Source organism: Carya illinoinensis, chromosome 3 (genome assembly GCF_018687715.1).
Source record: "Carya illinoinensis cultivar Pawnee chromosome 3, C.illinoinensisPawnee_v1, whole genome shotgun sequence".
In the NCBI taxonomy this organism is placed as follows: domain Eukaryota; kingdom Viridiplantae; phylum Streptophyta; class Magnoliopsida; order Fagales; family Juglandaceae; genus Carya; species Carya illinoinensis.
This window is the reverse complement of record NC_056754.1, coordinates 54,298,092-54,325,741: the sequence shown is the minus strand read 5'-3', so window position 1 is coordinate 54,325,741 and position 27,650 is coordinate 54,298,092. Positions and strand designations below refer to the sequence as shown.

General features: G+C 37.1%; 2 protein-coding genes across 8 annotated transcripts; one reads left to right on the top strand and one right to left on the bottom strand.

Annotated features, from left to right (window-relative positions):
* Positions 1-282: 282 nt before the first annotated feature.
* On the bottom strand, positions 283-14,051 carry LOC122305365 (glutathione gamma-glutamylcysteinyltransferase 1-like). 7 transcript variants are annotated; one of them, XM_043117851.1, is made up of 9 exons: positions 13,911-14,051; positions 6,475-6,631; positions 5,445-5,683; positions 3,824-3,987; positions 2,526-2,577; positions 1,796-2,023; positions 1,496-1,679; positions 1,170-1,426; positions 283-621 (listed from the first exon to the last, which is right to left on the bottom strand). In XM_043117851.1, exons 1-9 carry the CDS (start codon positions 14,013-14,015, stop codon positions 532-534), a joined length of 1,476 nt encoding a protein of 491 aa, XP_042973785.1. In that variant the 5' UTR covers positions 14,016-14,051; the 3' UTR covers positions 283-531. The 7 variants fall into 7 exon arrangements, with proteins under 7 accessions (XP_042973785.1, XP_042973784.1, XP_042973779.1 ...); XM_043117850.1 differs by having other exon boundaries at positions 1,170-1,429; positions 13,911-14,050; XM_043117845.1 differs by having other exon boundaries at positions 1,170-1,679; positions 13,911-14,048.
* Positions 14,052-25,495: 11,444 nt separating this feature from the next.
* On the top strand, positions 25,496-27,425 carry LOC122305364 (piriformospora indica-insensitive protein 2-like). Its single transcript, XM_043117844.1, has one exon. It carries the CDS (start codon positions 25,847-25,849, stop codon positions 27,257-27,259), a length of 1,413 nt encoding a protein of 470 aa, XP_042973778.1. The 5' UTR covers positions 25,496-25,846; the 3' UTR covers positions 27,260-27,425.
* The last annotated feature ends 225 nt before the right edge of the window (positions 27,426-27,650 follow it).

The following is a 27,650-nucleotide window of genomic DNA, read 5'->3' as shown; positions in this document are numbered from 1 at the left end:
AGGATTTCAGGAGTGGATGCTGCTAAATCACTTATAATTTGCATACAAATTTTCATTGAACATTTTGGATGTCAAACCAAGTGGGATTTCTTTTATAGCAAAAGATATGTAATAGCTAGATTATTTGCTTTTGTTTCCAAATAAAAGCATAAAATAATATATTTTGCCTAAATTCTCATGTGGAATCATTTTAAACAATTATATATATATATATATGTGCGTGTGTTTGTGTATTAAATGTTTTAGAACTCCCGGCAGTTGTATAAAAAATGGAGAAAACTCTTGCCCCTTCATCATGACCTTTTTATTCTGGCCCTGAAGGACAACTCTTGCCTCCACACATGAGGTTTCCATCTCCGGCAGACAACTCACAACTGTAGCTTCTCAACAAATAACCTACAAATGGGCAGTAGATAGCCTTGCTATTCTGCTCTAACACTCACATTCCGATAGTTCGTATGATCGTCATCTTTCCCTAGTCCTTCCCTAGTCCCGGAAGTAGAGAGAAAATGAGGAAAACATGACATGACGCTACGACAAAGGTGCACCAAGATCCACATCCACCTTGTTCTCTTGGCATCTCTTGAGAAGGTAGAGCTGGCGTCTTAAATGCAAAACCTGCTATACCAAAGAAGAGGAATCTGTAAATTTGTTGTATGATGCAGAGTAAAATGAGCAGTAAAAAGGTTAACTAGATGTTGTAAATCAATTTATCCTTTTATTAATAACAAGTTTGCAGTATATTTAGGGGTTGATCTCAGGCATAATGAATTGAATTGCACATAGCAAGATCGGGTAACAAGCATGATAACACTTTTAAACATGCATATCAACAGTACAGTCTTGGAATCTTCTGCATCAATGGAAACTTTCATATCAAATAATTCTATATACCAATGATTATCAAACTCATATTCACATAATCAATTTTGTTCAAAACACCTAACAGAATTCACATGCATTTTTTCCTTCAACTCAACAAACATCTTGGTTTTGTAAGCTGCGGACCAATTTGTAAATGCGAAAGACATGATTTTACTTTCAGGTTAAAATAGTCGTATCAATCTCGAAAACAAACTTGTGGAGCAACCACCACCACATTATAGAAACGCTAAGCCGTGACAAAAGAAGCAAGATCTTGCAAGAACAAACTGGTATGAATTAGTTACCTCTTCTTGAAGCAAGGTGGGAAGATTTTCAGTCAAGGCGAGGCTGGATATTTCCAATAAAACTTTCTCATTTTTTATACCAGACCATGTTTCTGGAGGCAACGCCAGTAAAAGTGCCGTTAGAACATCATTGCTAGCTGGGTGGATTCCAATGTAATTGCTTGAGACAGAGCAACAGCAACCGGGTTTCATTTGCGATGACGGAAACAGCACATCAACCCCATGCTCACTCTTTCCATTAACTACTGTCCCAGAAACTACTGTAACAGATTTGTCACCATTAGCCTTCAGGCAATTTATGCATGTTTCTCGACAGCAATACTCACCTGAGGCACCGGATATCCCAGCCAAAATTTCTGCCCCTTGGCAACAAACACTTGCAGCTATGTCAGGAAAATTGTCTTGATGACTCAAAAGCGGTAAGTTCCTGCAGCATGAATTTGCTGAGGATAAAAATGCTGACACGTGTTTAAAGAGGCCAGTCTCCTGCACCTGTTTCAATACCTCTTCCTGTAATAACAATCTTAGGTTCAAAATTTTGGAGGAAACTAAATAAACTGCTGAATTTATATCTGGTCATCAAAAGAAAAAGATAAATGCTAGAGGACACAAAGCTTCTCCAACACCTTGACATTAACCCTTGCTTTCTCCTCTGGGCTTAAGCTTTGATCACCATCCTCTCGTCTTCGAACCTCTGCAATCCACTTGATGAACTCTCCAAAATTTGATGGAAGTGATGTGAAAATAAGAGAAAGAACGTTTTCAATATCTTTCACATCTGCCGACTTTAAGAGAAGAGAAACATCATCCATGAGGTATTTTGCAATACCGACCCAACTCTCATTTTTACAGCTCTGCAAGAAGTTCCCAAATGGATAAACATCAGCGAAAGCAATCCAAGATTTCATAAAAGCACAATCACAATCAATAGAGAGAAATAAAATTGACTCAAGAAGAGGAGATAAAGCAAGGTAAAATCATTCAACTAGCTTATAAGACTATCCTAAATTATCTACTAAAGTTGAGAAGAGACTTGTTTAACAACGTAGGTGATTTTTTTTCCCCTTCTTTATGGGGATGAAGGAAGGAAGTGAGAAATGCTACTCATCATGCTAATTCTCATTATCCAATGATGTGGCATTAGATGATAGGTTTATAAGTGAAATATAATAAATAGTCTCCAATCATCTAATGTCATATCATGGAATGATGAGAAAAATGATGATGAATAGATTTTTTCAAAGGAAGCATCGCCATTAGAGATTGACCACTAAGATAGATAGGTAAAAAAAAAGTGAAAAAAAAAAATTTAAAACCATAAATAATTAAACCTATATACTGAGGTTTTTGACATACCAGGGTATAAAGTAAACCCGGTTCCCTGTGGGGCCTTGATATAAGCATGAACCTGATAAAAACATTATATGTCAGTTAAAAACACGATTGACATGAAATGCATCTTAAGACGTAACAAAGTCAATGTAAATGGAACACCCAAGGCAAATCACAGCATGCAAAAAAGCAATGAATTTTATCTTCGTCCAGGATTGGATCAGATTCCTAGGTCATTGAACTCAAAAGCAAATCTGGCAACACTCATCTTTGTTTATGCTACGTGACAGACTTGCCTGAATGCAATACTCATGCTCTTGGGCCTGGTTTTCTATTAACTATGCCTGTATGTTCTTAGCCACCTGCCTTAAAAGATTATTCATCTTTCTCCATAATTACTTCTTTCATTCATTTGTTATCCAAAATAGAATTAATAAAACGCAAAAATAATAAAGTCGTCTCAAACAATTTCAAATGACTAAGGAAATGATGGGGTGTTAGATAAGACTAACACAGCTAATTTTCTAGCCTTGCATGGGGATTTTTTTTTTTTTAAGGAAAATGAGCATTTTATTAAAAAACCCTCACTTGTGGCAGAGGAAAACCATGGTTACAATCATCACCTTATGGACATTGTCAATAACCACCTTATTGCCAAAAATAAAAATACACTCATTTTCAACCTTAATAGGGAATTTGTCCATTGCCAAAGCACCTCTCATTGTTCGTGGTAGCTCATTCCAGCCTTGCCTGGGAACTTAGAGCATCGTCCACCACACACATCACACACTACACTTTTTTTATTTTTTATTATTAATTTTTGAATTTTTTTAAAGTTTATTCTTCTTAAACTAATTGAATTCTTCTACTTATTATCCATATACCTAACATTTGGTAAAAGAAAAAAATACAAATAAAATAAAATAAATGTGATGTGTGGGCTTATGTTTAGAATTTTTCGGAAACTTAATATGTTGAAGCCAGTTTTAAACACCTAATGAAAATTACCAACTATACATAAAAACCCTGATACATTCCTTTGTTAATCAAGATAATTCAGGATTTCAGTGCTTTTGAAAATGGGTTAACTGTTTGTCAAGAATCAGGACTTGGGAGTTCCCCAGTCAGTGGCATATATCTATTGAAAATGGTTTTGCAAAACATCTATTAAGAAGTCAGCTTCTCCTCTGAATTGAACAGAGGTAGAAGAATCCCACCAATGCAGTTTCTCCAGAAAAACTGCTTCCAACATAATACATAAATATACTTATGGTTAATTGATGTAATAAAGTTGACTGAAGAAAATTTAAGCAAATGCCTACCCTCTCTGTTGTCCTGTTGATTTGTCAACATAACCCATCGCTTCCCAAAGAAGTGAGAGAGGAACCCAATGAGGAGGATATTTAAAGCGTGCAACATCCAATACTAGTGCCATGTCCCTTCCAACATGGTAACCACCAATAGGCGAAAAATGACCACTTCCTGTCTGCCAAAAATTTAGATAGATATTTTCATCAATTCTTTTACATGGAAAACAGTGCACCCAAATTGGATCTTTATGAGTTACTTGAGATCCCAAATAGTCGATGAAACTTTTCATAACTCATTTTTTTATATAAGTAGAAGAAAATTTTTCATAAATCTTTTGTATTGCATATCAAGAACTTCAAATGTTAAAATATAATAATATCATTGCAATGCCCTTTCAAAAATATTTATGCAAAAACACAGATCAATTCCCTTGTCCCTGTTTTTGTACATATGTGTAGGGCTGTACATTTAGCCCATTGACCTGACCCGGCCGAAGGTTCCGAATATTCCGACCCGATTTACTAGACCCGAAGTGGACATAAACGGAAGTGGAAGACTTCCGATTTACTTTCGAATTATTTCGGTTGACCCGATAACCGATAAAAAAAATAAAAAATAAAAAAAGGGAAAAAAAGGGGGGACCCAACGCCAAAAGGCCAAAATTACTTCGTAAAACCATATATGGCAGTACATATATTAACAAAAGAGAAGAAACCCAGATGAGCAATGCGCCAACGGGTGGATTTACTCCAGCAGACAACATCCCTTGTCAGACCTTGATAACGTTTACCATGGAGTGCATGAGAAACAAGCAGCCCATGACATCCTTGCTGTTGAGCAGGTTGACGGCAAGCTTGAGGTTCTGGGTGACGAGGGAAGCGAAGATCAGGAAGATCGGTCAATTTCTTCACCCACTACTCTCTCTCTCTCTCTCTCTCTCTCTCTCTCTCTCTCTCTCTCTCTCTCTCTCTCTCTCTCCAATTATTCTATCTTTCCAAAACATCAACTCTGAAATAAAGCCATCCAGCCCCTGAAGTTCCTTGTCTTTTATGCCAATGACTCAATGCTTTATTTCCTTGGCTGAGCGATTTCATGATATTTTGGTGGGCTTTTCTAAATGGATTTCAGTGGTGGGTTTTGATGGATTAATGGTTAGATTTTTCTTCTCTTGCTTCATATCCTGAGATAAAATAGAAGTGGTATGGATCTGGATTCCTCAAGCAGCAAAGATCTAGCACCTCCGACGAAATTGCAGATATGGGTATGAGAGAAATGTCGTACACGGTTCGGGTCGGAATACTCAAATCATGCATAAATGGAATTCGGAAAATACGGAATGGAATTCATTCGGAAGTTGGACTCTTCGGGTTGGATCGGAATAGCCAGAATCGGGTTGAGTAGGGTGGATGAACACTCCTACATATGTGGTAGCATGAGGTAATGCACGATCAAATTCACAACATAAAATTTTCACTATTCAATGCACACCAATAAATAAAGAGGCAGTCCAATAGAGAAAGAAGAAAATTATGTATAAAAAAATAATATATAAATACATAGGTAGACAAATAGAAAAAGAAGAAAATTATGTATGGAAATAATAGATAAGTAAAAAAATCTTCCAGTACTTACTTGCTTGAGAGCTAATCTATCATATGATGAGATCACGTGACAATCATCCGAAACGGAACATCTCATTACATGTTTACGGAAGTCTTCAAGGGTGCTTTGGTTTGTGCGAAAGGCTTCAACTTTTGCTCCAGCACAATGAGCTAAACATACGAGCTTCCCAAATGAGATGCCTGTAACTTTGACCTTTTCTAAAGGTTCACAACAGTCTAGCATGGATTCATCAAACCATCTCCAAGGTCCTGTCAGATAAATGGAGAACAACGTAACACATGTATGATAGAACCTGAAAATGTATATAAACTCATATATCTCGAAATATGAATAATTCCTGTTGTTTTGATATGGTCTTGAAAATAGGAGAAACATCCCAATATGATCTGAACCTGCCATTTATACTCGATCTAGAATATGGCAATCATTAATGCGGAAAAGGCATCAGCTAATAGACTGAAGGTATCTTCAGCTAATGGAATAAAGGTATCCCAATATAATTTGAATTATACACTTATACTTGGTCTAAAATATAGAAAGAAATCGTTTATACTCGGTTGAAAAGCACCTCCATAATTTTCTATGATTCATATGCGTATGCAGATGAAAACACTCAAGACAGGTTTTAGTGATGATGAGGAACCCCAGAGACTGCAATGAAACGTGTCTTTTATCCGGTTAAACTCTGGACCCGTGTAAGCCAAACTTTATGCAGATCAGGTACATTATCGGCTTTCCACCGATGGAGCATGGTCCCTTGAAAGTTTTTGCGCCCAAGGGTTAAAATTAGACCTAGAGGGGGGTCCTGAGCCAGCCCCTAGGGATTGAAAACACTTGAGACAAATTAATCCAAACGGTGAAAATACCTAAATAAACAGTGATGAGCAGCATCATATCAACTAAATACTAAGTATGCAGGTCCCTTAGAACCAAACTTCTTGTGACAACAAACCGCAGGCCCAAAATAAAAGCTCCATCTTACTAATTGGAAAAATCAGACCAAAATACTAAATCTCGATTTAAATAAATTGTATCATACCCTTCCATTTTCTTCCAGGATCTATAGCAAGTGAATTCAAGACCATGGACAGACTGGCCAATCCACAATATGCGGGCTCCGATTGTGTCTGGAAAAAAGAAATCAACCTATAAAAGCCTTCCATTGTCCCACTTTGAATGGCCTCAATGAAAAGCTTCTGCAATCACAAAAAATTTATGGGTTAATGTCTGATTAGGAACCAGAAACGAAGATTCTTTTTTTTTTTTTTTTATAAGTAACCAGAAATGAAGATTCTAATTGCAAATAACTATCCTGGAAAATATCTCAGGTGACATTTATCGATATAGTTGATGTAACCAGCTACCATCACTATCTATACGATTTCTTATTTTTATTTCGAGGAAATTAAAAATAAAATAAAATCCTGAACCGTAAAAAAAAAAAAAAAAAAAAAAAAAAAGCACAGGTAGTCTTAAATAGCATAAATTCACGGTGCTACTACTGTCACCCACTAGCCATCGGGAAGGTGACAAGGGAATTACTGTACAGAAGTGTACAAATGTTCAGGGTGCTTTCATGGCATTGGAAGAGCATCGAGGTGGTGGCCGTCGTAACAGCATTCTGGTTCCTGAGGATAGAGATGGAAGGGGATGGAGGAAGCTGGCGGAGGTCATAAGGGAAGTGGCTCGGACTGGTGGCCAGGCATCATGGGAAGCTCGGTTTGCTGGTCAGGAGCCATCGGCTCCTCAGACGTACAAGGAAGCCCTCCAACAACAGGGCTCCTTTGTCCCATCCCATCACTGGGACAGAAGGCCTGTCAATGGCGCCGTTTCTACAAAGAATTAGAGGCGTGAGGAGGATGACAGGAGGAGTGTTGGCCTGCAAAAGGAAAGAGATCTTCGGTTATTAACTGATATGGAAAAACAGATGGGTGAATTGCACTTAAATCTGAATTGGATTCCACGGTGCGTTGAAGCTAATGGGTGGGGACTGGACCCAGGCAGGGGGGATGGGCCAGCGGGCCTTGGGTTAGTTGAGGGTGCTGGGCCCCAGTTTCAATCCAAGGGCAAGGGCCCTTTATGTGATCCAGGCCCTGGAGCCTCAAGTGGAACACAGGAGGGAGCTAGGCCTTCCAAGGGGAAGGGCCCAACCCACGACCAAAAGCCCTACAAGCCTTCTAACGGGTCAGTGTGGCGTCGACGGGGGGTTTCCCTTCCCCCCGTAGCTGTGGGTCGCAGCGAGGGAGGTGGGGGTGAACCTCAGATGCTGGCGATGGTGGGGGGCTTACAGGCGGAGGGTGGGGTTCCCTCGCCGGAGGGGTTTTTGACTAGTTTAGGTCCTGTTGGAGCTCCCCTAGCTGGCCCGATACCCGTCTCCAGCTGTGACGTGGTGGAATCAGCACATAGTGGGTCGACTGAGGGTGCAGGGCCTTCAACAGCAGTCGTGGGTCCCATCTCAACGCCGGCGAAGGGTGGGGCTTCCTTGCTGGAGGTTTTTTCGTCTGTTATAGGTCTTTTTGAAGCTCACGTAGTCACGATATCTGTCTCCAACTGCGAGGTGGTGGAATCGGCACAGAGTGGGTCGTCCGAGGATGCAGGGTTTTCAACGGCAGTTGTGGATCCCATCCCAACGCCGTGCATAGCAGTTTCCCAAGTTTTTCCTCAAAACTTGAGTGGGGAACACGTACAGAACACGCCGGTGAAGCTAGGAGAGTCCCTTGTTGCTCCATCTACTCTGCAGGTGACTGTCTTGCCTTCTGAAGGGGTTCTGATGGGCCTTAAAGAGTCTGGTCAGACTCAGCCGTGGGAGGTAATACACGGCTCTGCTTTGGTAGTGTCCTTGGTAGACAACGGGCCTTCTGTGGAGGAACCAACTCCTCTTTGCACAATTTCCCCTGTCCTGGACTTGTCTACATCGAAGTGGGTATTTAAAAGGGCTGAGGAGATGTATTCCTCCCTTGGTATTTCTTGTGTGGGCTACGAGGATCAATTTAGAGCCCTTCTTGTTGCTATTGAAAATAGTCGTTCGAAGTCGACCCCAAGAAGAAAGCATGGGAACTCAAAAAGCTTTCGTGCTTCATCAACTATGAAACTAAAGAAGGGGGTGGTGGTAGAGATAGATTGAAAGGGAGGGGCACTATTTGTAACTATGAAGCCTAAGATATTGTCGTGGAATGTGAGGGGGCTGAATGATTGCAATAAACGACTTCGTATAAGATCTTTATTGCGGTCATGGAAAGTGAATGTTGTGTTTTCAAGAAACTAAGTTGAGGGGTGTGGATAGAAGAATAATTCATAGCTTGTGGGGGTGTTCATACGTCGGGTGGTCCTACTTGGCATCACTGGGTGCTTCAGGGGGGGTTCTTTTAATGTGGGACAAAAGAATGGTGGAGACAGTTGAGGAATATGTTGGGAATTTCTCGGTTGCCTTTCGTTTTAAAAATACCATTGATGGATGGGAATGGGCCTTTGCAGGTACTTATGGCCCAAATTTGGATAATGAGAGGAGGCGACTATGGGAGGAGTTGGCAGGTATTCTTTATTTATGGGAGGTGCCATGGTGCATGGGGGGAGACTTTAATATTGTTCGCTTCCCCAGCGAGCGATCGGGGACTCATCGCCATTCGACAACCATGGAGGAGTTCTCAGAGTTTGTTTTTGATTTAGAGCTTATGGACCTCCCCCTTCTCAGAGGTGAGTTCACATGATCTAATGGTCGGGGATGGTCAAGATTGGATCGATTCCTTGTCTCTCCATCATGGGAGGCTTATTTTCCTGAACTCTCTCAGAAAAGGCTGCCCCAAGTGTGTTCCGACCATTTCCCTATCGTGTTAGATTGTGGAGGTATTATTGGAAGACGCAGACCTTTTAAATTTGAAAATATGTGGTTAGGGGCGGAGGGTTTTGTAGATAAGGTACGCTCTTGGTGGTCCTCTTATATGTTTACAGGCAACCCCAGTTTCATCCTAGCTTGCAAGCTCAAAGTTTTGAAGCAAGATCTTAAGAAGTGGAACTTGGAAGTGTTTGGTAGCATTGATAATCAAAAGAATACCCTTATGGAGGAACTACAAGATCTTGAGGCTAGGGAACTGACGGGAGACCTCTCGGAGGAGGCCCTTGCTAGGAAAAGGGAGGTTGTAATTGAGCTGGAGAAGGTGTTATTGATGGAAGAGATTTCGTGGCGACAAAAATCCAAGGCCCTTTGGCTAAAAGAGGGTGATAAATGTACAAAGTTCTTCCATAAAGTGGCGAATTCACATCGACGCAGTAACACTATCGAGACACTATACTCAGGTACTCAAGTGCTTTCATCCTCTGATGAGTTGGAAAATCACATTGTGCAGCATTTTGAAAATCTCCTTTCGGAACCGGTACGGTTGAGGCCTAAACTTGATGGCTTGTTTTTCGAGTCTATTGATTCACAAAGTGAAAATGGTTTGGAAAGGGAGTTTGAGGAGGATGAGGTGTTCAAGGTTATTCGTAGCATGGCAAAGGACAAGGCACGGGGCCCAAATGGATTCTCTATGGGATTCTTCCAGGTATGTTGGGATGTAGTGAAAGGTGATATCATGCAGGTTTTTGCAGAATTCCACTCTTTCCATAAATTTGAGAAAAGCCTCAATGCAACGTTCGTTACTCTTATTCCAAAGAAACATGGGGCCAAGGTAATTGAAGATTTTCGCCCTATAAACCTTGTGAGTGGAGTCTACAAAATAATCTCCAAGGTTTTGGCAAATATGCTTATCTCGGTGATGGAACATATTATTTCTAAGCCCCGAAATGCCTTCATTAGGGGGAGACAGATTCTGGATTCAGTACTTATTGCTAATGAGTGCTTGGATCATAGGTTGAAGGAAGGCATTCCAGGTATTCTTTGCAAGCTTGATATGGAAAAGGCCTATGATCATGTAAATTGGGATTTCCTCCTTTACTTGCTCGGTAGGTGTGGTTTTGGTGATAGATGGATTTCATGGATCCGCTATTGTATTTCTACCGTCCGGTTTTCAATGTTAGTTAATGGAACCCCGGTTGGTTTCTTTAATGGCACACGTGGTCTGAGGCAGGGGGATTCCTTGTCACCTCTCCTGTTTGTCGTTGTTATGGAGGCACTTGGTCAGTTGGTGAAGGCTGCTGTTGGAGGAGGTTACTTATCTAGTTTCTTGGTCGGTAATGGCACAGATGGGCCTACTTCACTCTCTCATCTCTTATTTGTAGATGATACCCTATTATTTTGTGATGCGGATTCTGGCCAAATTCAATCTCTGTGAGCTCTCTTGTTATGCTTTGAAACAGTGTCGGGGCTCAAAGTCAATCTTAGTAAATCGGAGATGGTTGCGGTGGGTGTGGTGCCTAATATTAATAGCTTGGCGCAGCTATTGGATTGCAAGGTGTCTTCTTTACCTATGCAATATTTGGGTCTCCCGTTGGGGGCTAACTTTAAGGCTCAAGCCAGTTGGGATGGGGTGGTGGAGAAAGTTGAGAGGAACCTTGCTGGATGGAAACGCATGTATTTATCGAAAGGGGGACGACTTACTTTAATTAAGAGTTCCTTAACTAATCTTCCCACTTACTTCCTCTCACTCTTTCCTTTGCCGGAAGGGGTGGCAACTAGAATTGAGAGACTATTCCGAGCTTTTTTGTGGGGGGGAATAGGGGAGGAAACAAAATTTCACCTAGTTAATTGGAACAAGGTTTGTTCTCCTATTCCAAATGGAGGCTTGGGGATATGCAATTTGCGAACGTTCAATAAAGCTCTTTTGGGTAAATGGTTATTGAGGTACTACCTAGAGGGGAACACACTATGGAAGGAGATTATTGATTCTAGACATGGGAGAGAGTGGGGAGGCTGGTGCTCCAGGGAAGTAAGGGGGAGACATGGTGTGGGCGTATGGAAATCTATTAGGAGGGGTTGGCAGGCGTTTCAAAGCCACTTACGATTCGTGGTGGGAGATGGTTCCAGAATCAAGTTCTGGCATGATGTTTGGTGTGGAGAGTGCGCGTTGTCCAGGGCATTTCCAGCACTCTATAGTATTGCAGCTAATAGAGAGGCCTCTGTTGTAGATATGCGGGTACTCTCCCATAGATCTTATCAGTGGAATGTTCTCTTCAATAGAAATATCCATGATTGGGAACTACAAGCTGTGTCTGACTTCCTTGGGTTGCTTTATTCCATGGGAAATAATATGGCTCAAGAAGATAGGTTGCAGCGGAAGGCTAATGGTACTAAAAATGTTCAGTCAGGACCTATTACAAGATTTTGTCAATTCATGGCCATGTTTCATTTCCATGGAAGAGGATTTGGAGATCACGGGTGCCTACTAAGGTTGCCTTTTTTGTATGGATTGCTGCTCTTAGGAAGATCTTGACTACGGATAATCTGAGGAAGAGGGGAATCATAGTAATGGATTGGTGTTACCTGTGTAAAAAACAGGGAGAATCTGTAGATCACCTACTTTTACATTGTGAGATCACAAGGGGGCTATGGAACAAGATTTTTAGAAGATTGGATATTGCTTGGGTAATGCTTTCACGGGTGGTGGATTTATTGGCCTGTTGGAAGGAGCTTCAAGGCAGTCCTCAAGTGGCGGCAGTGTGGAAGATGATCCCGTTGTGTATCATGTGGTGTACATGGTCAGAGAGGAATGAGAGATGCTTTGAAGATAGGGAACGCACACTGGAGGAACTTCAGAAATTTTTTATGCGCACTTTAAGGTTGTGGTTTTCAGCCATTATACTTGATGGAAACAATGTCCATGATTTTTTTCCTTAGCTAGAATGTAATTAGGTGTCTCTTTTATATACTTCCTGTGTACACGGGCTATGCCTACTTCATTCGTATGAATAAAATTCTCTTATTACTTATAAAAAAATAAATAAAAAAAAACATTAATTTTTTTAATGTTAGTTTCATATTTTATTTACTTTTTTCAAAACAATTACATAGCAGTTATACAATTTACAATTGTAATATCTTTTCTATATAAAAAATCCAACCTCTGTGTGTGTGTATATTTGTATGTGTGTAGCAATTATCAGCCATTAATCAAACAATTCCCAAACCACCACAAACATTAAATTCAACGAACAAATTGAAAAGAAAAATGTCCTGTAGGTTTATTCTCAGGACTATAAAAAATTCGGTAATTGAATTTCAAAACGGTACGGGAACAAACTGTAACTGACCTTGCCTTCATGGGAAGCGAAATCGATTGCAGGAGGAGATGGGAGTACTCGCCGGTACAACCCGGCCATAGCCATTTTATTATTCCTACCCTCTTCGATTTACAGTATTTTTCTCCAAAAACAAAACTTTTAAGACCCTCTCTCCTTCTCTCTCTCTCTCTCTGTGTTTAGGGTTTTGGAAATTCGAGTTGTAAAGACCAAGTCCGTACCGTTACTATGCTGAAGATTTTTTTATAATTAATTCAGGTGAAAAAAATAATAAAAATAAAAAAAGCGGGAAAGCTCTGGATCTTCGTGGTCTCATTTAAAAGGCCGACTCCAGACTCCAGAGGGTTGAAAAAATAGAGAAATCATACTTTTGCTGTTGAATAATCTTTTTTATTTTATTACGATATATTTTTAATAATTAAATAATTTTTTATTAGATAATTATTTATTATTTAATAATAATAAATATGTCACATTTTAGATAATAAGATCAAAATATAAAAAATAACATTACTTTATAATAAATTCTAATTATGGACTTGTGTGCACACATGAGTCTATATATATAGTCTTAAAATATGCAATAATTTTTTTTAAAAAAGTTGAGGATATTTAATGAGAAATGATATTTGCAGTCGTGGTTGTGCAAGTGGCATGCAATCGCTTTAAAAAAATGAATTAATATGGGACTCATATGAAAAAAAACTAACTTTTTAATCGTGGACCCTACTCTTTTTTAAAGCGATTGCACAACGTTTACAATTCCACGACTGTATGTAGCATTGCCGATATTTAATACCCATATTAAAAAAAAATCATTTTAACTATCACTTTTTTTTTACACTTTTCACTTGTCCTCCTTAAAATTTTAATATATATATATATATCCGGATGCATGTTTGTGTATCATGCATTTTAAGCCATACACAAGGTCCATATATAGTTCATAATTTGCACCGGTCGAGATTGAATAAAGGTTATAATATTGAATATTAATTAGGTAAAAGTGTATGGTACTAAGTGTTACATGTAGGATTTATCATTGACTAAAAACCAACCAACGTACAAAAGTTGAACACATGAATCTCACATTAATTAGGGTAAGAGTTGACAGGGTACTTTGAATTTATTGGCAACACCTTGAGTTTTTATTAAGAGAACTAACGATCGAATCGTCATCTATTATGTAAAAAAAAAAAAACTTAAAACTCGAGATTCTGTTTGGAAATTAAAAAAAAAAAAAAAAAAAAAAAACTGAGGAATATGAAGGGTACTGTATGGAAGCAAGCAATGAATGCTACTGACCTTGCCTTCGGAAGAAACAAAATCAATGGCAGGAGGTGAAGGAAGAGCACGTTTGTAAAACCCATTTTCCATCCTTTTTCTTGGCCGTTCATCCTTTTCCATCATGATAATTGTATGCAAATTAGAAGTTGTCGACGATGAAGGAAGGAAGAAGAACTTTGATCAAAAGCTCTCTCTCAAAACAATCAAAGTCTTCTCTACTTAAAAGACCAGAGTTGACGAGAAAATTGATCAAAGAATATCGGCAAAAAACCGGATCTTTCCAACTTGATCAAATAGGCAAATAACCCACAAGCCACTCAAAGATTTTTATTTTATTTTTTAATTCTAAGTAAATTATAATTAAGCAATCCCAAAAGCTAATATTAATTAATGTAATATCTCTTCTTTATTTGTATTCCTTTCTAATAACCAATTATAATAATGCCTAGGACTGTACGCCGACTTGACCCGATCCGGAAAGGAGTTATTCCAACTCGAACTGAAACGGAACTATTCCGTATTTCATCCATTACCCGATTACCCGATCCGAATTGTGTCGGGTCGAGTTGGGTTAGGTTATTCCATTTAAATGGTTTTTTCTTGGATCTGGATGGACACAATAGAATTGAGAAGTTGAAAAGTCTTTCTTTTCCCACTGTATACACCATTCATCACCTACCTTTCTTTCATCTCAATCTCTCTCTCTCTCTCTGAGTGAGTCATGGCGTTACCGAGTTGCTCAGTTGACCAATTGTCCCAGTTATTGGGCCCAAACACCACCGACGCCATGGCTGCTGCAGGCTACCTCTGTGACTAAATCTCCACCATCTCCAACAAGTTCACCAACACGGTTTTGCCATGTTGTTACCTGTTCAGGTCTGCCTTCGCCTTTGGCTCCCCCTCCAACGGCTTCATCGGCCACCACTTCTTCAGACTCAAAGAAATTTCTTCGTCTTCCTTCGGCTATAGTAACTTCCTCTACCAATGGGCCTTTGCTATCGCAACTACAGGTATCACTAGCAACTCTATCGCTAGGGGCACCTAGTTCGTCGCCTACCTCATCTACTCCTTCCTCACTGGTTTCATTTACCCTGTCATATCCCACCGAATTTGGTCCCCTGAAGGCTAGGCCAGCGTTTTCAACACAGAAAACCTTTTGTTTGGCATTAGCGTGGCCATGACCCTGTCCGATTGCACCTTGGCTCTCACCACTCTCTTCGGCAAGAGAATCCTATCAGGCCACTGGAACGTGACGGACATGTCCAACTGATTACTTGGTAAATTCGCAGCGATCACCGTTGGTTTTCTAAAACAACTTCGAACAGAATCGATTAACGGGTAATTACTCGACCCGGACTGTTTGAAAATGGGTAATAATGGAATTAACCGCTTTCAAACTATTTTGTTTCGGTTCAAGTAAAATTTTACAGGTCGGGCCGAAATTTCAGATCAGTCTGTGTAGACGGTTTAATTGTTCACCCCTAATAATGTCATATATATAGATATATTTATATATATTATATAGACTAGATTTCAAATAATAACATCAAAACGTACTTACGTACGTACGTACAATGATTGCGTATAATATGTAGTTCTTAATTATTGTTATAAGATCATTACCATGGATGCATGATCTCTTGTACGTACGCACAATTACTATGAACTAACTCTGTGAATCTTAATATATATATATTGAGCATATATGGGATCGAGGAGCTAATTAAGCATGTATATACTTGTATAGTAAAAGCTCGCGAAGGCATGGGAATAATTTCTTTCGAAAAATTCTATTCATAAGCCTCATACACCATATACCACTCTTTTTATTATTTTTTTAATTTTTTTCTCTTACCAAATGTATAGTATATGGATGATTAATAGAAGAATTCTATTATTTTAAAAAGAATAAAATTAAATAAAATTTAAAAAATAAAAAAAATAAAAAATTATGTGGTGTGTGGTATATGGGCTTATGAGTAGCAAAGCTCATTTCTTTTACACTTTTAAAATGTGGGATCTACTTTTTTATCATGACTTGCATGTGGTTTCTCTATTTAAAATTTGTACAAACTATTTTTCTTACGATTATGAAAAATACAGTCACAAAAGCTTTGATTGTTTGGCGTGCATGTTTTACCTACAACTTGAGAATATAATTTTCACATGACAAATGATATTTACAATCGTAGAGTACATAAATATTATGCAATCATTTTGAAAAAAATGAGTAAATAAAAAACTTATATATTAAAAAAATTAATTTTTTAATAATAAATCTCACTTTTTTTAAAAAAAATTACACTGCACTTGCACTCTCTATGAATTTATCTAGCATTACTCTTTTTACCTAATCATGATCTTTGATCTTGATGGTTTTAATTTTAATGGTAGACTACACTTCTTTTTATAAGGAGTGAACAACACTTACACAATTCATATGTGTATCTAACATTATTCAAATTTGGAAGTGCATAAAATAAAACAATGCAACTTCACATTTTAGTATTTTATTAATTTGGTCCACGCGGCTCAACATGTTTTGTGGACAAAGGTGACACTTTGAGTATAATTTTTTTATTTTAAAATTTGATTTAATCTTATTTACAAATTAGAATTTTATAGTTATATTTTTATTTATGTAGGAGACTTTCTAAGCCCCTTTTGATTCGTGGAGGCGTTTCTTTATTTGTTTTCTTTTTTTAAACATGGGTTAATCTTTCCTCCATGGGCGGCTTTATACCATAGTCGTTGCAATCCCTTTGAACCATTATAGTACATGCAATGGTAAATAGATAATAAGGAAAAATTTTCTACACCACATTATAATTTCATTCTCATTTTATTATGTAAGATGTGACACATTTATCACAATTAAATGATATTTTATTAGATGAGTATTTATTATTCAATGATGATAAATATGTCATATCTTATATAATAAGATGAAAGTAAGATTAGAATATAAAATATAACATTACTTTATAATAAATTCTAATTACTTTAGGTTTGGACTTGCGTGTACACCCGAGTATATATATAGTCTTAAAATATGCAATAATTTTTTTTTTTTTAAAAGTTGAGTATATTTGATATCCACATTAAAAAAAAAAAAAATCATTTTTTTCATGATAAGTATCACTTTTTTGTTTTTTCAAACGAAATGTTCAAAACTTGTCCACCTTAAAATTTTAATATGTATATATATATATATATATATATATATATATATATATATATATATATATATATATATATATATATATCCGGATGCATGTTTGTATATCATGCATTTTAAGCCATACACAAGGTCTATAAGTGAAAATCAAAAATCTCCCGCCGAGTAACTCTCTTCCCTCATTTTTTCCAATATTTTTCCCTTCATTTATCTCTCTTTCTCTGTTGCTCTCTTCCTATTTTTCTTCCTCCCGACGCCATCCCTGATCTATTCTCAACACCAACCTGATAGACTTTGAGCAAATAAAAAACAAGCAATTGCTCTTTCACATTTTTGACTGTTTGGTGCATTGGACTATTGGTTTTGGAGGAGAATTTAGTGGATTTGGTGCGTTGGATTTTTCGATTTCACATGGATATTTCTTTTGATTACATTGATGATTTTGGACATTTTTTCGATTTGTGGTTTTTGTTCAATCATTGCTTTGATATTCAGTTGGATGAGGATTTATGGATGTGGTTTTTTGCTATAAATGTTAGTCTCAATCGTTGCTCTAATATGTATGATTGCTGGAAATAAATTGTGCATCTTTCATGTGTAATCTCGTAACTTCTTGGGGGATTTAGTGATCTTTCCAGTTACAGTTCGTTCATCTTCTTTATTTGCTTCTGCTATTGAGTTATTGAAAGCAAAAATCAACTGAGGAATTGATGTTAATATTCACAAGTGAGTTAAGGGGAGTGAGTTGCTTTGGTGTTGTGAAATAACTAGTGAAAAGTTAAACTATCTGGAGGGGGTTTCTTACGAGACTCTTAAAAGGGGAGTTGTTTATGTGATTGTATGCTAACTGCTGAAATATGAGAGAACTTGATGTTTCATGTGTATTCGATAATTGTATGCTAACTGCTCTTTGATTTCAAGGTTGGGATACATTACTTTGTATTCTAATTCCTAAACTGTAAGATGTTGGTTCAGTACTGCTTTCCATTTGTGATTTCGTCCTTCCTATATATTTATCTTCTGGTGATTTTGTTGGTCAATATCCTCTCCTCATTTGAGAGCCTCTCTTATGTTGAAGTAATTTTAATTGCCCTTCAGTGTGGTTCTATGGAGAATTTAGTAGCTTGAAAAAAAATTATAAATTTGGAAGTTTGTGTAAATTGCTATTTGTGTAAATTGTTGTTTACATTTCATTTGAGAGCCTCTTGAAATCTGAACCGAGTCTATTGTTGTGCCTCTTGATCATGCTTAATGCATTTCCAATTTTCACTAAATTATTGTGCCTTATCTCTACTCCATACTATTTTAAAATATGTTTGAATGTTATCTTTCTGTTTAGAATGTTATCCTTCCTGTGGTTTAAGTGATTGTTTTTTTCCATTTGTTTTTTTGAAATTGCAGATTCCGCCTTTAACATTTACATTGCTTTGCTTTTCCTTGTAGTTCTTGTTCATATTTTTTAAAAAAAAAAATTCCTTTAAATTGTGGCTAGCTTGTTCACTGTCTTGCTTTTAAATTTTTTCCTTTTAAATTGCTTTGCTTTTTCTTGTTCACTGCCTACTTTGTTTACTCCTTAGGTTATTTGTGAAAATAATTAAAAGAGGTCACCAATCTCTCTAGCTCATGTTCCTAATCCGAATGCTTTTGAGAATACATAAACTTTTATAATAGAAATGATGATTTGTATTTTGGGTAGTCATGTTGTTTTGGGCATTTCTTTTATAGCTATATATATAGCTCTTCTAAGATATATATATATATATATATTAGATGTTCTATTTAGGTGTTGTCTTTGCCAAAAAAACCCAGCTGTGATACTTCTTCAATCGATTCCTGTGATATTGACTATGTAACCCGATACTTTTTTTCTTATTTTGGTGCTGTCTTTGACAAAATATCCAGTCTTGTATTGCTTCATTCTAGCTGTGAATTGGCCATGTAACAATCTACTTTTTTTTCTTAAAGTAAGATCATCATTAGTATTTTATTCATACTATTTTATTGTGCTTAAACAGTAATGACAATAAAATATAAGGCCTCTGCTAGTGTATTAGTCGTGCATGTTTAGTTTTCTCTAATGTATACCATCTGTCTGACCCTTTTTATTTTATATACTCTTCATTGTATGGCCCTTTTTTATTACCTTTTTAGTGGAATTTGCCGTGCGTGAACTAAATAGGTCTCTGCTACTTGTGTAAATCCATCTGTTATCATGATTTCATAACCCAACAATCTTTAATTGTTTTGATTCAATATAGAATCAGAAATTAAGTTTTGTCAGTGATGGAATTAATGGTGTTATATTTATTGGTTTGAGTGAGAAAATTCATGATATAATTTTAGTTACATTTTTGTTTTCAACCTTTATATTTTATTGGTTCAACATGACTTGAGATGTTGTACATGTGGTCATTATTTAATTTGACTTTAGGTAACAACACTTTCATTGCTCTTTCTAGAGGGTAATTTATTCTGTGTTATTGGGTTATTTGCAGTGTTTCATATCTCTTGGGAGAGGGGGCTGTTGTTAGGCTGTGATGATGGTGTTATAGTGTGGGTTAAGTCACAAGTGTTAATGGGGCCCCATCGATATGGCGGGGTAATCTTCACCTGGATGACCATATTGCAGTTTGTGGTACTTTCCACAAAAGGCAATTGAGGTTCGGGTGAGGTTTTGCAGACATTAGAACAGGAGGCTTCTTACTTATGCATGTTGTCAATATTTACACCATTCTGAGCCTTTTGTCTTATTAATATATTCTATATATTAGTAAATCGGATGAGGATGCTATTATTTAGCATTATTGTAATTTGCATGCTGTTTGGTTGGTGTTTTGTATTATATTGTTATAGAAAAATAATATGTAAACTAAACCCCCTCGGCTGTGATGACGACAACAATATGTGGGGATGCAGAGAATTGTTGTCATTTTCTCAATGGCTAGGTAACCCGGATGACCAACAAATACTAGCAACTGGTAGTTGCAGCCTTGAGTGGGTGGTGGAATTTTTCCAGCTGTCACCATTCGGTTCCTGAGCCGGCGGCAACCCCAACTAAACCCCAAACTTCCAAGTGAAATTGTTCTAACATTTCATTCATATTTTAGAAATGGATTTACAAGACCTTGGACATATGTATTTCATCAACCTCCTTAGTCAAGATCCTCAATTTAACTCTACTTACGATGGGGAAAGTGGAACATCTTTGTTGACCCTTGATGACTCTCCACCCCTACCATCTAATGAGCCTATCGGCAATAGGAAATTAGTCAAGGGTGCGAATTTCACCCTCGATTAAGACAAGTTACTTATCTCCACGTGGCTAAATTGTAGTTTTGATGTTGTCTAGGGAACAGATCAAAACACTCCCAACTTTAGAAAAAAAAATTTTGAGTACTTACAACAATTTAAAGAAACCAGCCATGAGCGGACAATAAATTTTTAATTCATTGATAGTCGGTTATCCAAAAGGCCACAAACAAATTTTGTGCAAAACTAGCCTAAGTTGAAGGATTAAATTAAAGTGGCATGACCGACCAAGATAAGGTAGAATTTTCAAATACTTATTTGTTTTACTCTAAAATTTATTGTCTCCCACAAAATGGCTTTAACATTGAGTTTTTTTCCCATGCAAGTTTGACAAGGCCAAAATTATGTATCAAGCGCTATAAAAATGCTCATTCTAGTTCGAGCATTATTGACAGCTGTTGAAGGACCAATCTAAGTGGATTTGGCGCGCCACAAAGGAGGATCCAAAACGAATGAAGACGATGTCCCCATCTCCGACCCAACTCGATGTTCTGGCGCTACAGTTGATTCAGTTTTTGATATGGAGATGGATAATGTCATAGAGAATGAAATTATTGAATTGGACCGACCAATTGGAAGGAAAGCTGAGAAAGGAAACGAAAGGCTCAAGGCAAGCAAGCAGAGGAAAATTTCCAATTCAGGAAGATGAAGTATACTCTTTTGGAGAAGTCACGCGCTAAGGAGAAAGAGTTTTATCGCCTTAAGACTGAGAAGATAGAGTATGACAAGGAAAAAGAGGAAAAAAATTACGTCTTGAGAATGAATGACTGAGGTTGGAGGCCAAGAAGATGGTAATTGAGAGGGAAAAAGAGCTCAATAAAATTTGTCAAGAGGACGAAAGGTTGAGGTTGGAGAGTAGAAAATGGAGCTCGCGTTGAAAGATCAAGATCAGCGCATTATGATTATGGACGTGAATGCCATGCCTGAAATGCAACAGTTATATTTCCAGCAACTCTAGAGGGAAATCATGGCGAGACTCAATGCTGCAGAAGATTGAACATTGATTGCGCGATTATTACCATTTCCAGTTGTATTTCTTATTTTATGTTTTGAACAATGATATATGTGTAAAAAGCATGTGTAAATATTTTTCAGCATTTGTTGGATTGTCCCTTAATATATTTTGTGCAAGTGATATGTTATTACAATTTAAAAATAATTAAAAATAAAATTTTCAAATATAGATTGTGCGATTATACTCAAGAAAATACATTAATAAAAGAGTTTTACCATTAACATAGTCACTTATAACATTAAGGAAATACAAATGCAAAGCAAATTAACTCAAACATAAAAGTAAATAACATGAAGGAAATCCCATAGTTTGAATGCAACATGGCTAATGTTGGGAATATAATAGTCATTGATGTTCAATTAGATTTTCTTGGAATTGATGATGTACCGAGCTATCTCTAATATGATGATGACGCTGGATGAAGTCCGTAAGCTCAATTGTATGATTACGTGACAATTCCGGGAGATCATCATCAAGTTGATCATACTCAATGTTCAGACTCTCACTATCATCACGTTCATCTTCAATGATCATATTATGTAAAATAATACATACTTTCATTATATTTATTAGTTCATTCGCTTTGAACATTCGGGAAGGTCCACGAATGATAGCAAATCGTTGTTAAAGTACTCCGAATGCACACTCGACATCTTTTCTTGCAGATTATTGTGCTTTCACAAAATTTTTTTCTTGTTCCATCGTGGTGATGGAATTGTCTTCACAAAAGTTTGCCACTTGGGATAAATATTGTCCGCAAGCACATACCACATAGTGTAGTCGTTGCCATTGATAGTGTAATTGACTGGAGGAACATGCCCTTGGGCAAATTTCGTAAAAATAAAAGATCTCTCTAGAACATTAATGTCGTTATGTGAACCGGGCATACCAAAAAATGCATGCCATATCCAAAGATCATATGAAGCAACTGTTTCTAAAATAATAATTGGTTCACAGATGTGGCCAGAGTACATACCTTTCCAGGCTGCAAGACAATTTTTTTACTTTTAATACATGCAATCAATGCTTCCAAGCATTTTTAGGAATCTATGTTGTTCACCAACTAGCAGCAATCAGGCTATATCATTAGAATTTGGAGATCGCAGATATTCATCTAAAAAAACACTTACTATTGTCTCAGAGAATTTTTTTAGGCTCTCCATTGCGGTGCTTTTCACCAATACGTATGTATTCATTCATAAAATCTCCAGTAATCCCATACGCTAGCATTCTAAGTGCTGCGGTTATTTTTTGCATAGAAAATAAATCGAGTTTTCAGGTATTATCTCTTCTCTGTATGAAGTACGGCTCATAAGACTCTACCTCGTTTAGAATACGAAGAAATAGGGGACGACTCATCTGAAATCTCATTCGAAATAGATTCGAGGGATATACTGGATTTTCTGCGAAATAATCATGAAATAGGCACTCGTGCCCCTGGGCATGATCACGCTGAATAAACTTACGATGTTGGCTATTGCTACGATGCCTCAATGACTGTCCATTGACCTCCTCATTATGAACATCGCTATCATCTTCAGAGGATACGTATGTTAATAATTTGCGAAAAAATATACGAGCCATTTGATGAAGGGAGTGAGAGATCAAATGATAGAATAGAATCTCTTTTCTATAAATGAAATGAGACTTGAGTTTGTGAAAATGTGAATGTTAGCAATATGCATATTTATAGATGAAAAAGTTATCGTTACACCACAAACAAAAAATGTTACTGTTTGAGAGAAGATAAAAAAAGTTACTGTTAGAGAAAAGATAAAAAATATTATCGTTGGAAAAAGGGCAAAAAATACTACTGTTAGAAAAAGGACAAAAAAATTACTGTTGAAGAAATGACAGAAAATATTACCGTTACAGCCAATTAAAAAAATTATATCGTCAATACGTGACTACGGATCCTCCTTAGAGAAATTGATAAAGAGTACTCTTCTAAAAAAAATTTTCATCACGTTAGAAAATGCATTAATTTAAAAAACAATTTATTATTTTTATAATACGAATTTTGGTTTAAAAAAATACTGTATTGGGTAGTCAAAATCATATAAATATTTAGTAGAAAGTGATATTTGAAAAAAAGATAATAAGACAAAATAGTTAGTAGTTAAGATGTAAATGGAAGAGAGAAAAAAAAAGTAATAAAAAAATAAAGAAATATTATTTAATAGAATAGAAATAGGGATAAAGAATGAAATGTATAATATTTTTAAAAGGTGAATAAAATTTAAGAATAAATTTAAAAAAATATAATTTTGAATTAAATTATAAAAATAGAGATGAATAACCGAGTAAAGATGTTCTAAAATTTTAACAAGAACTCCAAATACATAAACATTTTGTTAAAAAAGTGAATAAATAAAAATCCTACCCATATTTCAAGTTATATATATCATTATTCTTTTACGATTATTCCTTAAATAGAAATGATTTATGCAGTCGGCTGTAAAAAAAAATTAATACGAGACCTACATGAAAAAAAAAATTATTTTTATAATTTTTTATAATTCATGTAGGTCTTCTTGAATATAAAATAATTTTTTTATAATTTTTTTTTATTCATTTCATATAACCGACTGTACGTCGACTGCATTTCCCGACTGTATGTAGCAAAGCCCTTCCTTAAAAACACCCGAGCGAAGGTTGAAAAGTGCGGTCGTGGTCCCGGCACTGCCAATAACAGCAAGGATTCGGGCTATCCGATTGGCCCACAAATGACCCGCCTGTAAACAGAATTGGCATGTTCTGTCATTTTCAGGAAACAATATTCGGTACATCACCACGTGTCACTACCAGTCCAGCAAAGTTAAGACACGTCGTCCGTGACAGTCTCGTCTGGGTCAGCTACACGTCTCTTTCATAGGACAGCTACCCGGCGGCTGCGGCGCGTCCTTGTCGGCTCACGGCTGCCTTTGTCCGCAGGTAATTGTCGGCTGCCAAGTTTTCTGTATAGGAAACCGGTCCTAGCGTCTTGGGATTGAGTTAAAGTTCGAGCGGTTTAGAAGGAACATGCCGGACTCTTGGCCGTTTGGATCTTTTTTTTAAGCAGAAGGTGTCCGAAGTTTAGGGATGTTTTACACAGCATCTGGTTATCCCGACACAAGTATTTGAAATTTATTAAAAAAGCAAAATGTGAAGATGTACGGTCTTCTATGGAAAGTCTATTATGCCCTTATTGCTTTCCCAAATTATTCTTTTGTTGCTTTCCAGGAACCGTATCAGCCTCATCGGTTTTCCATTGACAGCGATTGTCTTGTAATTGCGTGTAAAAGAAGTCATGTCGTAAATATGGCTAATAATTATGTTCTTATAATATAAATATTAAATTAAAATTATGTATTTATCATAAAAATAATGAATTTACTTTTAAACGAGTAATTTTTTTAATGTATATATATATGTTTTGAGTCGATATTATTTTATTATGAACAATGAAATATACAAGTTTTAAAGTTAAAGTCTGGTACACATTTTATGAAATGTGGATTCATCATTTTAAAAAAAAAAGGTGTAAAAAAATAATTTTTTCAAGGATGTTGCTACAGTCCACTAGGCAATTCCACTTTTTTTTTTATTCTTTTCTCATATTTGAATTTAAAAAATTCAAATATTATTTAAAAATATTTTCTTAATCATTAAATAAAATAAATTAATTACCATAATTTTTATATGTGAGAATGATATCATCTTTTAAATGATTTGCTTTCCGCTTGATTAATTAAAAAAAAATCTCATCTCATATAAACTAATTATTATAATTTTTTTAAATTTTTATATAAAATATAATAAATAATTTAATTTTTTTTAAATCTTGATACAAAATTAATATTAAAAATTATATTATGATAATATTTTATTTATTATTATTTAAAACATCTTATTTCATCTTATTTATGTAACTAAACGGATAAAAGATTGGTACATTTAGAATTTATCTTTAACATTATATTTTTATTATTTTATAAAAAAAATTATTATTTAAAATAAAATTATGTAAATAATTATAGATATTACTATCCTAATTTTTTTTCCCATCTAAGAAAAATTTATACTCCTATTAATAGAGAGGAGAATGCTCAAATGGTTTAAGTGGAAGTACAGCAACACAGTCCAAACAAGACCAGATCGGTAAAAATAGGACACAAAATCTGCTGCAGAAACAGAGAGCAGAGACAGGCTGCTGCCACTAACAACAGCAAACGGAACCAAGTGCCCTCAAAATCTCAATGATCCAACTATTTCCTCTCATGCTAAGTGCCTGAGAAACCCCACTCTCCCTCCCTCCTTCCCTCCTCTCTTTTTCTCACCATTGTAGCCGAACCTGTCCTTTCTCCACTTCTCCATAAACTCTGATCTCTTCCTCTCTCACTAGATCTTATTATACTTATACTCCAACAAAACCTTCAAATCTTCTCACCTGCTTTACCCTTCTCCACAACAATGGCTCTGTTCCATCCAGTTTCTGGTTTTTCTCTCGTCTTCCTGTCGACACTACTGTCTCTTGTCATTGTTTCGCATCAGCAGCAACCTCTGCTGAACCCGGCCGAGCAAGACGCTGTCTATCGGGTCCTCCACTCCATCAACCCCACCATCGCCTGGCGCTCCCTCTTCTCCGACGACTTGTGCTCCTCCGCCCCGCACGGCGTCGTCTGCGACTTCTTCTCTAACGATGAAGATGAGGCCAACGAAACGGTCCATGTCACCGAGCTCAGCTTCGGGTACGTCTCGGACTACGCTCCCAACCCGCCTTGTTCCCCTGAGTTCTCGGCCCTCGACCCACTCCTCTTCACCTCCTTCAAGTTTCTCCGCAAGCTCTTCTTCTACAAATGCTTCAACAATGCAACGCAGAGTGTTTCGTTTCCTCATGTCGCTTCACCGAGTTTCTTGTCCACCCTCGAAGAGCTCGTGTTCGTCGATAACCCATCTTTAGTCGGGCCTCTCAGTGGCATAATCCAGAACTACACAAACTTAAGAAGGGTCGTTATGACAGGAAACGGAGTCTATGGGGATATCCCAAACGTGGTTGGTGATTTGGTTAAACTCGAAGAGATTACGCTCTCGAGAAATCAACTCAGCGGTGGGGTCCCTTGGAATCTGTCCAAGCTGAAGAATCTGAAGGTTCTTGACCTGAGTCATAATCATTTTGATGGAGACGTCCCTGACACTCTGGGTAATCTAACGGAGCTCTTGAAGCTGGATTTGAGCTACAATGGACTCTTTGGCAAAATCCCAGAGGATTTAAGGAGACTACAGAGTCTGGAGTTCTTGGACCTGAGCTACAACCATTTTGGCAATTATGGGATTCCATTAATCTTAGGGGAAATGCCCAGATTGAAGGAAGTGTACTTGAGTGGGAATTTACTGGGAGGGCAGATTCCGGAAATTTGGGAAGAGCTCGGGAGTGTTTTGGGGGTCGGGCTCTCAAACGCTGGCCTGGTTGGGAACATCCCGGCTTCCATGGGTGTGCATTTGAGAAACTTATGTTACTTGGGTCTTGACAACAACAATCTTGAAGGGACTGTGCCTGTGGAGTTTGGCCTATTGGAGTCTGTGAGTGAAATCAATCTGGAGAACAACAATTTGAGTGGAAGAGTCCCATTCTCTGCCAAGTTCCCAGCCAAATTTGGTGGGAAGCTGAAACTAAAGCTGGCAGGGAACCCAGAACTCTGTGTGGATGAGGGATTGGGCTCTAATGGTAAGGCCACTTGGGGGCAATTGAAGGTCTGCAGCAACAAACCAGTCATTCCCAATGCTGTCCTTGTCACTGGGGGTTCTAATTCACGGCTTCTTGTTCCTCATGATATGCTACTTTTGTTTCTTGGATTTTTGTTTGTTTATCTTTTGCTGGATTAATACTTAGGATAGAGTTTTAAAGACAGAGATTAGGGGCTAACAAAATGAACAGGTTAACACTGATTTGGAAAAAGAATATTTGGGTGTGTTTGTTGGAGGAGAATGAGAAATTATGTAATTATGGTATTTTGTGAAGAGATAATTGCATATATAGTATGGTTTTATATCATGGGTTTGCAAATTTAGTGCATTAGTTTGCTGCTTTTTATTTTTTGGGACCCAATTGTGTGCGTGCTTCTATTAGTATATTTGTTGTTTGTAGAGAGAATTTTTTGCTTCTTTTACTTTTTGGTCGGAGCTAGGAAAGGATAGTGTTTGGCTTTTTCATCCTCAAAAATGCTTTTGTCCGATGTGTGATTTGAGGCAACATCGAGCACAAATCATCAGGATC

Coding starts and splice junctions, on each gene's coding strand:
- LOC122305364 (XM_043117844.1), top strand. CDS start 25,847: ATGGCTCTGTTCCATCCAGTTTCTGGTTTTTCTCTCGTCTTCCTGTCG.
- LOC122305365 (XM_043117845.1), bottom strand. CDS start 14,015: ATGATGGAAAAGGATGAACGGCCAAGAAAAAGGATGGAAAATGGGTTT. Junction 5,684..6,474: donor TCCTGGAAGAAAATGGAAGG/GTATGATACAAT, acceptor TTTATCTGACAG/GACCTTGGAGATGGTTTGAT. Junction 2,024..2,525: donor CGGGTTTACTTTATACCCTG/GTATGTCAAAAA, acceptor AACTTCTTGCAG/AGCTGTAAAAATGAGAGTTG.